The sequence below is a fragment of the Hemicordylus capensis genome, chromosome 2, assembly GCF_027244095.1.
Source record: "Hemicordylus capensis ecotype Gifberg chromosome 2, rHemCap1.1.pri, whole genome shotgun sequence".
Taxonomy (NCBI): domain Eukaryota; kingdom Metazoa; phylum Chordata; class Lepidosauria; order Squamata; family Cordylidae; genus Hemicordylus; species Hemicordylus capensis.
This window is the reverse complement of record NC_069658.1, coordinates 184,067,421-184,081,311: the sequence shown is the minus strand read 5'-3', so window position 1 is coordinate 184,081,311 and position 13,891 is coordinate 184,067,421. Positions and strand designations below refer to the sequence as shown.

The 13,891-nt window shown below is 48.5% G+C and overlaps 1 protein-coding gene across 9 annotated transcripts in view; it reads right to left on the bottom strand.

Annotated features, from left to right (window-relative positions):
• Window positions 1–13,891, bottom strand: part of L1CAM (L1 cell adhesion molecule) — a 148,188-nt gene that overhangs the window by 100,581 nt on the left and 33,716 nt on the right. For 8 of the 9 annotated variants that reach the window (XM_053303072.1, XM_053303071.1, XM_053303073.1 and 5 more), the window contains exons 3-4: window positions 7,733–7,747; window positions 7,360–7,465 (exon numbers count right to left, since the gene is read on the bottom strand). In XM_053303072.1, the coding sequence (XP_053159047.1) occupies window positions 7,360–7,465; window positions 7,733–7,747 (121 nt within the window). The remainder of the gene's footprint in view (window positions 1–7,359; window positions 7,466–7,732; window positions 7,748–13,891) is intronic. The other variant, XM_053303066.1, reaches the window with a different exon arrangement.

Below are 13,891 nucleotides of genomic sequence, written 5' to 3'. Positions count from 1 at the left end.
TTATGTCATGTGTCAGTTTTCCAAACAATTCACTGCTGTGACCTTGCCTTTTGCCCATCATTCTGCACTGAAGTGGTGGTGGTGATGGGGAGGTATTTTGCCATGTTTCTGCACTGTGTGTGAACCAGAACGGTGTCTCTACACACACCCTATTCACAGTTTCAACACATGTACAATCTGTGTACAGTGTACACAGATACAAAAAGATACAGAATTTTATGCATAGCTATTCACACACGTTGAATTCATGTACAGCAGTACACTTCCCCTCTGCACCAATCATTTGAGGGATTTGTACCCAGTTTACTTTTAAAATGCACATAAGCACAGCCCTGCTGGATCAAGCCAAAAGTCCAACATCTTGTTTCCCACAGTGGTCCACCAGAGCCTCTGAGAAGCCCACAGGCAACAGGTGAGGGCACATCCTCTCTCCTGCTGTTGCTCCCCTGCAATTGGTATTGAGAAGCATTGTGGCTCTGAGGCTAGAGGTGGCCTATAGCCACCAGACTAGTAGCCATTGATAGACCTGTCTTCTGTGAATTGGTCTAAGCCCCTTTTAAAACCATCCAAGTGACCTCTTTTCCAAACTAAAAAGCCCCAGATGCTGTAGCCTTGCCTCATAGGGAAGGTGCTCCAGGCCCCTGATAAGCTTGGTTGCCCTCTTCTGCACCTTTTCCAGTTCTACAGTGTCCTTCTTAAAATACGGTGATCAGAACTGTATGTAGGATGCCAAATGTGGCCACACCATAGATTTGTATAAGGGCAGTATAATATCAGCAATATTATTTTCAACGCCCTTCCTCAGGGGCGTAGGGAGCTTGCCTGCAGCTGGAGGACAAGGTCCTGCTGGCGGCTCCCCAATCCCTTTTTGCTGGCTCCTGCCCCCGCATACCCCAAGCTGCACTCCTTGCTTTTATGTTAGACAAGTAGATTTTAGCCCGTTGAATAACGGGCGCTAGGAAGGGAAGGGGCCCAAATTCGCCCTTCCGCCCGGCTCCGGCGGCATTGCCGCCAGGCCTCGGCGGCAGCTCTGCCACCACCTTGGCCAGCTTCCCCTGCCGTCTCTTCCCCCCTCAATCAGCGGTCAGGCAGACTCTGGGGGCGCCGCTGCCGGTCCAGTCTGGTCCGGTCCGCCCCCGCCCCCGCCTCACATTCCCGGCTGGTCTCCCTGGCCGGGCAAGGGCCCCAAGGACTCCCAGCCGCCCGGCTTCGGTGGCGGCGCCAGGCCTCGGCGGCGGCTCCGCCACCACCTCGGCCAGCTTCTCCCGCTGCCTCCTCCCCCCGCCCGGCTTCAGCGGCACGGCCAGGCCACGGCCCCGCTGCCGCCTTGGCCGCGCCGCGCCCTCTGGACGAGGCGGCAGCTTCGCCGCTGCCTCGGCCAGTGTCCCCTGCTGCCGCTTACCCAGCTTCTTCGAGGCGGCCGCTTCTGGCCGCCCAAGATGGCCGCTGGGTCCTGCCGTTCGTGACTCCCTTGCTCTGTTCTGGGCATGCGCTGTGCGCATGCCCAGAACAGGCCAGGCACGAACTCACGCTTGGTGTCCGTCCACGGATGGACACCAAGCGTTTTATTAGAGAGGATGCAGGAGCGTGGCCAGTGTTGGAGATGAGGCCAGTCCAGATGAGAAGCCTGACCACCGGCGGCCCATGTGCGGCCCCGCTGACCCCGCCCCCCGCGTCTGATGTCAGACATGGGGGGGGCGTGGTCTGGCTCCCAAACAGAGCCTTAAGGCTTCATTCAGGAGTTGGAGTTCAGCTCCCAAAGGGGCCACACAGCACAGCCCCTTCGGGAGCTAAACTAAAGCTTGTGCTGCGAATGCAGCGCCAGCCTTTTGAATCCTGAAGGGGCCATGTGGCCCCTTCAGGAGCTACTTAGGCTGGCACTACTCAGCGCAGCCAGGAGCGGCTCTTCTCTGCTTTAGCAGGGAAGAACCACTCCTGGCTGCATGGTGAACGCATCGCTAGCCTTAGTTTAGCTCCCAAAGGGGATGCACAGCCCCCGCTCGGGAGCTAAACCAGCACCTCTGAGTCTGACATCAGATGCGCGGGGGTGGGGGTGTCAGGGCCACAAGGCGCGGCCCCTGATTGGGCGCGGCCTGGGTTCTTTGAACCCATTGGCCCAATGGTGGCTCCACCCCTAGGCCAGTCAGCCCCTGCAGAGTTTCCCCAATCAGTGGTTCATTGAATTGTTGACTGGGAGCTCCTGCCTCTGCATGTAGAAGGCCTCCCAGTCAGCAATTCAATGAATCTCTTACTGGGGAAACTTTGCAGGGGCTGACTGGCCCCGTTCCCCATATTGTTCAAGCCCCCTACGTCTGGCGTCAGATACAGGGGGCATGGCTACCCCCTGGGAGAGGGCCCATTCAGACCATCTCTCATCCTCCCCAGTCAGCGTTTCATTGATTGGCTTGGCTTTTCCCCAGCCCAGCCAGCATTTCAGTGAAACACTGGCTGGGTGAGAAGAAGGGTGATTCTCATGTTCCCAGTCGGTGTCGGCGAACACTTCATTCGCCGACTGGATGCAGGAAGGAGCAAAGGGGTGCTGAGTTCAAAGAGGTGCCTTGGTCCCCCCACCCCAGACTCTGGCGGCTGAGGGACGGTCATCCCCTCCTTGCTCCATTGTCCCCATGCTCCTGCCCTTCCTAATAATCCCTATCATGGAATTGGCCTTTTTCACAGCTGCCATACTATGCATCAACAGTTTCAGTGAGCTGTCCACCATGACTCCAAGATCTCTCTCCTGGCCAGTCACCGACAGCTCAGACCCAATCAGTGTATATGTGAAGTTGGGGTTTTTTGCTCTATTATGCATAACTTTACACTTGCTTACTTTGAATCACATTTGCCATTTTGTCGCCCACCCACCCAATCTGTTATGGATTTCACTACCCTAAATAGTATAGTGCCATCTGCAAATCTGATCACTCTGCTGCTTCCCCCAACTTCTAGGTCATTTATGAATATGTCAAAGAGCACTGGTGACTGCTCCCAGTATAAATCCCTGGGGGGGCCCACTTCCTACTTCCCTCCATTGTGAAAACTGTCAATTTATTCCTATCCTCTTTTTGCTGTCCTTCAACTGGTTACCAATCCACACACGAAGCTGTCCCCTTATCCTATGACTGCTAAGTTTACTCAAGAGCCTTTTGTGAGGAACTTTAAAAAAAAATTGGAAGTCCAAGTATATTATGTCAACTGGATCACCTTTATCCTCATGCCTGTTGACACTCTCAAAAATCCCCAAAAAGGTTAGTGAAGCAAGATGTGCCTTTGCAAAAGTCATGCTGGTTCTCCTTGAGCAAGGCCTGTTCTTCTATATGTTTAAAAATTATGTCCTTAAGTATGCTTTCCATCAATTTACCCATCACAGAAGTTAACCGGTCTGTAGTTTCCTGGATCCCCTGGATCCCCCCTGGATCCCTTTTTGAAAATCTGAGTTACATTAGCTACTTTCTGGTCTTCTGGTACAGAGCCTGATAGTAGGGAGAAGTTACATACTTTTGCTAGGAGATCAGCAATTTTACATTTAAGTTCCTTCAGAACTCTTGGGTGGATGCCATCTGGCCCTGGTGATCTCTTATTTTTTTGTTTTTCAATAAAGTTTAGAACACCCTCTCTGGTCACCTCAAATTTGCCCAGTTCTTCTGCCTCCAAGCCTGAGAAGCTCAGTTCTGGAGCAGGTATATGGTCAGTATCCTCTGCCATGAAGACCATTGCAAAGAACTCATTCAGCTTCTCTGCAATCTCTTTATCCTCATTAATAATCCCTTTCATGCCCTCATCTTCTAAGGGTTCAACTGCCTCTCTGGCAGGTTTTTTGCTTCTGATAAATTTAAATTAGATTTTGTTATTCCCCTTGACACTTCTAGTTATGTGCTCCTCAAATGAGCTGGAGTGCTTAGTTGCTAATGAAAACATATAGTGGGCATAACGGAAGCCTGGTGGAACAGTGAGAACCAGTGGGACACTGTTATTTCTGGATCAAAACTCTACAGAAAGGACAGGGAAGGGGAGATTGGGGGTGGAGTAGCACTGTATGTTAAAGAAGGGGTAGAATCCAACAAGCTAGAAAACCTAGGAGGACCCGAATCCTCTACAGAATCATGATGAGTGACAATATGAGGACTGAAAGGAAATATCTCACAATCTCACAATCTGTGAGACTCGCCAAAATGAGGTTTGCAGGGAGAGCAGGCTCAGACCGCTCTCCCCACAGACGAGCACTGCTGTAGCCCTGGGCAGCCAGATCGGCCGCCCACACAACGGCCGGCTTCATCATGGAGCCAGAGGGAGCTGCAGGGATTGGGGGTTGCACAGCCCCTGGAAGTTCCAGGATTCATGCTGGAGAGACCCCCAAGCCCAGGAGGCTGCTTGCAGCCTCCCGGCCGGGGGTCTCCTCATGTGCTGCCGTGGCGCGGAGCTGTGCCACAGCAATACACGACCACAAAACCTGGGTTAGCGGAGCACTCACTCCGCTAACCTGGGGTAAGGGGAGGGTTAGGTAAGCGGGGGACCCGCTTTGGGGAAACCAGGCTCGCCTGCAAACCCAGTGGTTCCCATGATCCGTGGACAGTGGGCTAAGATCCCTTAGCCTGCTTTCCAGTGATCGTGAGAATCGCCTCATAGACTGGGAAAATTCACATGTGGGTATTGACAGAGAGGCCAAATTTCTAGACGTGCTAGAAATGACTGTGCCTTAGAACAGTTGGTCGCAGAACCAACCAGAGATAAGGTTACCTTGGACTTAGTCTTGAGTGTTGCCCAGGACCTGGTGCAAGATGTCAGAGTTGTAGAACCATTGGGGAACAATGACCATAGTGTGATCCAATTCAGCTTATATGAGAGTGGAGCATTGCCAAGGAAGTCCAACACAGATGTGTTGGACTTCAGAAGAGGAAAGTTCTCAAAAATGAGGGTACTAGTAAAAAGGAAGCTGAAAGGGAAAGTCAGGAGGATCAAATAACTCCAGAAAGCATGGCACTTCTTTAAAACCACAATAATAGAAGCTCAGTTGGAATGTATTTCAAGAAGGAGGAAAGGTACCACCAAGTTCAGTAGGACGCCAGTGTGGCTAACAAGTAGAGTCAGGGAAACTATAAAATGGAAGAAGACTTCATTCAGAGAATGGAAGTCCTGTCCAAATGAAGAGAACAGGAAGGAACATAAACTCTGGAAAAACAATCACAAGGAGACAATAAGGGATGCAAAAAATGAGTTTGAGTAGCATGTAGCAGCATATAGCTGCATATCTCCTATATGCCATAGGAGCATATGGCATATATAGTGTCAAGGGGGAAAACAAAAGCTTCTTTAAATATATCAGAAGCAGAAAACCTGCCAGGGAGGTGGTTGGACTCTTAGATGATGAGAGCGGGAAAGGGATTATTAAGGAGCATAAGGAGATTGCAGAGAAGCTGAATGAGTTCTTTGCATCTGTCTTCATGGTGGAGGATACTGACCATATACCCACTCTGGAACTGAACTTCTCTCATGCTTGGAGGCTGAAGAACTGGGCCAGTTTAAGATGACAAGATAGGAAGGTCATTCACACAAGCAAAATCCCTGGTTGCTCTTGAGCGTTGGGGAGAAGACAGGAGTATACTTACCTTCCCACACACAATCATCTTGCTTCTGTGGCCATGCCACACCACTAAGTACACAAATGCCACTGCAGTGAGTCGCATGGCATTCTAGAAACTGGGGAAATGCTGCCCGGCCTCCAGAAATCCCGCCCCCTCCCCCGTGAGTCAGGTGCCCTAGGTGCCAGGTTTGGTGTAAACACATTCCTGTTTATCTGGGCAGAAGGGTGTGCTTTCACCCACATAAAACGGTTGGGTAAAAAACCTGGGCTACCCCGGAGGGTGGTGCCAGGATCAAGGCCAATCCCAACACTTTACACAAGCATCCCTACTCAGGTAGGACTGCCCAAGCTTGGGTAGGGCTGCTCATGTGAACAGCCTTAGGATGTTATAAACAGCCTTGAAAAACACATGTATAGTCATTCACAGAGAAACGTGTTCAAGCACCTGAATGTACATACAACATAATGTCTGAATAGGGCTACAGAAACACACAGAGAGGGCTTCTCTGAAAGTGAATAGCTCTTATTTTAATATACAGATTTGTGTAATATAGTTTAATGTATACTATACTAATAAGTGAGGCCCGTTGTTGACCTGGCAAAGTCATTTTGTCTAGATTATACTTACAGGAAAGTCCAATAAATTAAATATACATAATAGAGTTTTTTATTAACGAGCTTTCAAAAGGGAAGCAAAAGAACAGTTTGAAATTTGTAGGATTTCAACCTCAAAAATTATTCATTTTATTGAATAATAACCAGATATGGTAAATTTAAAACATAGTGAATTTGAATCTGCTTTTCTTGGGCTTTATGTCATCTTGGAATTATTAATCTGATCCTTGAGCATTAAAAGTCTGTTGAGAACAATAACAACTAAAATATAATGATTATATCTGGAATTTCTTCTAAAAAATACCACCCCACCCCCTTTAAAACCTTTTCCCAAGCATATTCTTGTGTTAAAAGTAGTGCACTCAGCTAATTTAAGTGGCAGGATTGTTCATGCAAGATTTGGTATATGTAGATCATTGGGAAGCATAACTTTATTTCGCACCAACAAAGATACAAACTAATTCTTCAAAATATATACAATAGATCAGAGCAAACCTTTTCAGCTGTGTGCTTTCCATTTTAATGGAGTGTCATAGGGCGAAAGCAGACATGACATGGGGAATCCACGATTAGATCTTCTACCAACATAATTTTTCTTTGTTTCAAAGCAGCAGAGGGGTGATCTGGACTGGATTGTGGCAGGGATATGTGAGAGAGGGTGCTTAACCTTCTCCCCCCTGTTATTTCCCCAATCCACCCCTGAATTCCCCTCCCACCCCTGAAGCTACTATTATGTAGCAGGATAATTGTTAATACTGCCCTGAGCTCCTTGGAGGAAGAGCAGGATAGAAATAAAATAAAATAAAATAAAATAAAATAAAATAAAATAAAATACTGAAGTATAAAGATCAGCTCCCCCCCATCCCAACAACTTCACAGCTAAGAACAGCTACGGGTGTCCATTTTAATCAGAGAAGTGGTATGTGGGGTGGGGGAGGTTAAATGCTACTTCGTCAGTTGCAGCCCTGATCCAATTTGCCCCATTCTCTATGGCGGCTTTGAAACAAAGGGGAAAAAATAAACAGCCATCATGTCCAATTTGGCCTTTAGCTATCATATGTTTAGAGAGCACTGCTTAAAGAAACTGCAGAAAAACATGCCCTAAGATAGTCCCTTCAGACAGGAGTTGGAGGTAAGGAACCAAATGGAGTCTCTCCCATACTCACGTCAGTTTAGGTTTCCCGGTGGCCTCACATTTCAGGGTGACCTCATCAGTGGGGAACACAACAATCTCCGCCTCTGGCTGCTCTTTGAATTCAGGTGGTTGCAGTACTGGGAAACAGAGATAGGGAGGAGAATTATAAGCAGAAACCCCTGGGATTCGAGGAACCCACCTCTTGAAGCCCATACCTTGCTTTGGGAAGGCTGTAACAAAACAGCTACACTTTGCAGAAGGATACAAGGACTGTGTCACCCCACTGCAAAACACCGCAGGAGCCCCCTCCCCAAAATTGTAATCACCAATCAGCTCTGAGTTCCCACCACACCTCCGACCCCCTCTGAGAAAATGCCCCCACCACAAATTCCTGGAAGACTCACTGTTCTTTTGGTCATCTGCACCGGCCAAGAAGCAAAGGGTGGGGGGAGACAGAAAGACATAGCAGTGTCATTAGTTATTATTATTCCCTTATATACTGGTCATTACATCAATTTAGTTATTAAGTCCCATACAGTGTAGAAATGTAAGAATGGGGTTGTGTGTTAACGAGAGTGGGGGCAGGAACGTATGACAAGACCACGGGTAGGAAAAGGAACATGAAGTGGGAAGCACAAGCATGCAAGGTACAATTGGACGTAAGTCGGTACAGCACATACACAGGAACATAGGAAGCTGCCTTTTAACGAGTCAGACCTTGGACCATATAGCTCAGGATTGTCTACCCTGACTGGCAATGGCTCTCCAAGGTTTCAGGCAGGAGCCTTTCCCAGCCCAGTCTGGAGATGTTAGGGGTATGAGAGACCATCAGGTGTCAAAATGCAGCGCAAGTGAGCAACAGCCGGCGCAAGACAGACCAGGTGCCAGCATGCATGCCAGAAGACCCTGTGTGCAGAGTGATCAGTGTGCAAAGTGTGTGTTCTAGGGCAGGGGTTCCCAACAATTGGATATTGTGGCTGGGGAAGGATGGAAGTTGTAGTCCAACAACACCTGGGGACCCGAGGCTGGGAACTCCTCTTCTAGGGAGTGTGAGAGTTTGCGGTAAAAGAACATAGAAGCAGCTGCTGTGCAAGGCAGCAGTCTATGCCTTAGCACCACACAAGTCCTGTATAGGCCAGAATCTGGATGGGGGAACAGGACAGCTGCCTGTGACAAAACTGACAGACTCAAGTGCACAGCAAGAAGAGAGGGAGCCTTCTTTTGGTTTCGTATAGGCTGGCTGCTGATGGTGAGCAACAGGCGCTTGACTATTTGGCTGCTTTCGTTCTGAACCCACCAAGTCCCACCCACTGACCAGGATGAAACCAGTGTTGCTGGCCTTCCTTTCTTGTTCTGGAAGAATTGCTAAAATGATCTGGAGAAGAAATCTGGAAAGCAACAAGTCTGGGATTTAGGATTCCAAGGGACTGGACTGATGCGGCCATAGGTTTGGCATTGCCTGTGTGATTGCTCCTGCACCCCTTAATAGCTAGCCTCAGCCTGCACGATTTAACACGAAGGTACTGCAAGTCTCTCCTCCAAAGGAAACTGTCCCTGTAAAGGCCACTTTGGACTTTCCACTTCTAGGAGGAAGTATGCTTCTTTTATGGCACACCAATCATTCTAAAAGCTAGAACAGGGCATTGGGTAGAGTGGACTTGCTCACAAAATGTCCCTTTGGGAGACTCACTGAACAGGCTAAGGCTCATCAGCATCCTGAGAAGGAATTTATCTCCTTCCCCCACAAGTCAGATTGGCGAGTTCCCCATGTATCATGCTGAGCTCGTATGGTTTGCCTCTGTAGCTCTTTGGCTTAGCTTCTCTTCTCTGCTTTTGTGGCACACTGTGGTGCATAATATGTGGGGTGGATTGGGAGCTAATGTGTAGAGAATCTTGCTTTGGGGCATATGGGTGGGCCTGATGCCGTTCTGGAACCTTTCAATTTCATGGTGTTACAAGGAGAGCAAAGGGCACTACATGGGAAGTGTACCAGTGAGTATCATGTTTGAAGACTTGGGGGATGTCCATACATATGGTGCATGCACACATGTCTTATTTGGTGGACTTAATGCAACATATCCAGTCCTCCAACCCACCTGTCTGGTGAGCCTCAGCTTGCCTGCTCAAGTGGCTGATGTTGGGACAAATGCTGGACCAGCACTAGTTGGCTGTACAGCCTACCTGCACAGCTGGCTTCTTGCTTGCCAAGGTGCCTTGTAGGGAAAGGTAGGTACCTGCCTCATCTAGGGACTGTTCCTCCCACTTCAGATATGTACTGCAAAGCCCAACAGGGAGTGCAGATGTCTGGCTTGCAAGGGCACTAAGATTGCCCATGGATTGGGGTGTGAGTGTGTGGGTGGGTGTGTAACCTGCTCTTGTACCTTTAATAGCAACTTGATGTGCAGAGAGCAGCAGGTAAAGTTCTTCGTACCATGGAGAAAAACATTATCACCTGTCACTGAAACATTATCAACATCTGCAGATCCAGTTGCCATTAAAAGGGCACAGTGGCAGGGGCTGTTTGAAAAGCTGGTCGTCTTCCTACAGGCATGTCACATCTAGCAAGCCACTAGTATTGCTGTAAGTATTGCTTCAGAGATCATATAAAGGGTGGGGGCTCCCATCATGCCATGGATCAGACCAAAAGTTCAGGCAGCCTCCTGTTTCCTTCTTCCCCAACCTCCTTAATCACTGGGAATTGATTCTTGTAGGAAGCATTGCGTCTGGTTGAGTCAGCGACAGGTTGGAAAGAGGCTCCAATTAGGAGAGGGAAAGGGTCTCTTGGGATCCTCATCTTGCCTGTTCATCCCAGACATGGAGAGTGAGAAGGGGGATGGGGCAGGCAGCAGGAAGGAGTGTGGGTGGAAGGTTGAGACCCCAAGGGATTATGGTGAGAAAGAGCTCATGGTCACTGAATAACCGTGCTCCAAACTAAATTAGGCAAATTAGGCAATCCATAATTTCTTTCCAAAGAGCGTTGATTCCAGAGCAAGACATGTGGTGGTCTAAAGTCTTTTTGCAGAGAAATACTCAAGTTTATTAGGAAAGCACTAGGCATGATTCTTTCCTGCAAACCATAATAGTCATTGGATTCCTGAAGGGACTGAGAAACAAATCCCAAGGGGAGCTTATACTGTATCTATTATCAGCAGCCAACAATTTAATAGCAAGCTGTTGGCTTTGGATGGAACCATCTCCAATTAATAAATAAGCTTTCTGAGATTTAGGAAATACCTAAGGGGTTAAACTTAGTATATTTACTTCATGCAAAATAGATGAAACTAATTCAATGATTGATCCAAATATATGTTTCTGTACAACAGACACAGGTGTTGAAATAATCACAAAGAACAATTTGAGAACCTCGCTCAATGGTTAAGAAAAGAAAGGACCACTCTTTCCTTTCTTGGATGTCTGCTGTATGTCTATATGAACCTTTAGGTCTTTTTAATATATCCTGGACAACACAATTAAAAATGCTGGAAATCACTGGCATTTGGGCAAACTTGTCTCTTTTGTGCACACATACTTCATTTGCAGGGTTTGTTCCAAGGACAATAGTGAAGTTTTTAGGATTCAATCATCTGAGGGGCCTGCACCCACCCAGGTGTACTTTAAAAGTTGTGCACACATGTACAAGTGTACAGACATAAAAACACTTGTACAAAATAATGTCTGAATAAGGCTATAGTAGTCTAGGGCAATGATGATACAGCAACATCCTAAAGTGGCACTCAAGTTTTGTGTCACAGAATCAGATCCTTGACTCCCATTCCATTTGTAAGCACAAACTCCTTCTCAGCAACAATACTACCTAACCATCGGCATTTGCACAATTCTAACAGCTGAGAATAAAAACCCAGGCAGGGATGGGTGAATTCTCCAGATGAGCAGCAGTAGTGGGAATAAAACTGTTTCCACAGGTGTAGTGGATGTAGGAAAGAGGGCTCACGAAGAACCAGATCTGAAGGGAAATGTTAAAAAGGGCTGATTCATACGTGGCCATTCACTTCTGGATAACTGCAGCATCAAACGGTGACTTGCCTGTGGAAGTGAGCCAACACCTTCATGTTTCCTCCAACTCAATTCTTTTTAAATTTAATGATGCAACTCATCATTAAAGGCTAAGTGATCAGGTGATGAAGAGCGATCCCGTGATGTACAGTACCTGCATGTGTGAACTGGCCCTACTTATTAACTGGGACAAATAATCCTAACTGCACATATACTCCAATGGGTTCCAGTTTGGCTGTAATGACCCAGGAAGCAGACTGAAGTCAGAATGGGAAAAGCTCCCTGAGAAGCTTCCCTCAAGAGGACCAAAGTATTAAAGCAATAGAAGGGATAAGAAGAATGATTAGAAAAGGGGTTGAAAACAGGATGGCAGATAGCAGAAGGTCAGAATACAAGTCTTTTCTTTTACATTTAGGATGCTATTGCATGCAGGGCTGGCGTCAGGGGCCAGCCAGGTTGGGCATGGATCCAAGGGTCCATGTATATCTGTGGGCCCATCTGGCCAATCCGAGGAGGAGGTGGAGGAGGAGGAGGAGGAGGAGTCCCATGTATGCCAACCGCTGTCCAACAGACCTCATTGGGCCTTACTCCCTGGCAAGCTTACTGTGTGATAATGGGAAACAGTGGTGGTAAACTTTCTCCCTCCTTCAGTCAAGGCACCATTTTGGACTTCCCAAACACCCAAGCCCCCTGATACAATGTCAGGAGGGGGGAGGTATGTGGACAGTCAAAATGGCACTGCCTGCTGAAGCAGGACAACAGCCACTGCTGCTGCCCATCATTTCCCACTAAGCTTGCTAGTGGGTGGGGCCTAACTGGACACTTGCCGGGTGGCAGTGTGCAGCGCAGTGGCAGCAGGGCCAGGCTGCTCCTCCAGTGTGGCTGATCTGCAAACAGCATGGAAGAAGCAGCAGCACATCTGCTGCCTAGGTTGCGTTTCCCAATACTGAGTGCCTTTGTGACACCACTGGGACCAGAAAGGCTAACTGGGCACTACTGGGAAGAGGGGACAACAGCCATCATTGGGGGGGGGCAGTGGTCCAGCACAGCACTTTGCCCAAGGGCCCATACTATCTGGCACCAGCGGGGTCGGCCCTGGGGTTTTTGGCACTCGAGGCAACTGACCTGGCCCAACTTTTGCTACCAGCTTGCACATGGTGAAGGTTCACCAAGGGGAAAGAGTAGAGGAGCTCACCTTGAAGCCCCCCCCACAAAAAAACCCTACCCTTCCCCTGCTGCCCCTGCCTCTTTCCCCTCAGCAGTGCAGGCCCTGAAGTTCTCAGGGCCAACAAACCTTCCTGTCTCCTTGAAAGTCAGCCTTAACAGGTATCACTTACTTTCTGTTTGGGGTCCAGGCACTTCAGAAACCAGGATGGAGGCTCCCAGCTGAGCAGCTGCAGCAGTAACAGAGTGAAGGGAGGCATGAAGCGAGCAGGGACAGAGCACACTGAGTGAGGAGGAGGAGGAGGAGGAGGCGTGCAAGACAGAGGCCAGCCAGGAGGTGGGCCCGACCCACTCGACTTCTGTGGCACTGGCAGCAGCTCAGCAAAGCATCCCCTTTCCCAGGCAGGCAGCATTGCGGGCAGGTGGGCGGCAGCACACACACACACACCGGCTTGGATACCTAACTGGTATACTGCAGTGTGGGCTGGCATGACACCCACACCCACCAAAACTTTATTCATTTACTTCAGTGGGGGAACTCCCCAAGAACTGGCGCCCTAGACGACCACCTAGGGCACTAAGACTGAGAAAGAGTGGCTTGCCTAAGGCCACCTAAGAGAGCTCCTGGCAGAGGAGCCATTTGAACTGGAGGCATGTTGGCTTACAGCTCCCATGCTCAGCCACTGATTAGAAAGTTCAATGACATCACCATGTGAGCTATCATAATTCTCCACCTGCCTGCACCAACCCTTATGACATTTGTTTTCCTTATGTTTTTGAACGCTGTGCACACACCATCTCCAGAATCAGAGTCCTTGCTTGCACCCTACAGTTAAAAATAAAGCTGTCCACCATTTTCCTGCAGCAAAGCTACTTCTGGCAGGGGTCAGGAATACCACTAGTAGGGCTGAGAAAGCAGCATTACCCCTCACAGGAAAGACCCTAACAGAGGTATCATGCTAAGGCTGCTCTGTGGATGCACAATCATGTGTTTTGCTAGGCTGGACGAATGCAAGTCAGCAAATCCTGGAGACCTACCCCCTTGGGTATAGAAGGAATTGACTACAGAAATCCCAGAAACCCTTGCAACTGTCTTTGAGGAGGTGTCTCAGTCTGAGCAGACTAACAGAGGGCAGCCCAACCAGGGCACCAAATGATAAATCCCATCAGAATAACATCTGTCCCGGTGAAGACGGCCAAAGAAATCAGGAAACAATTGATTTGCACAGCATGCAAAAGAATCCAACGTGGATTTGCGAAGAACAAATTATGTGTAGCCAAAAATAATTTCCTGTCTGTGACAAAGTAACTCATTTCACGGACAAGATGAACATAATGGATATGTTTTGAATTCAGCAACACTTGTGATACGAGCTCAGCCTGAC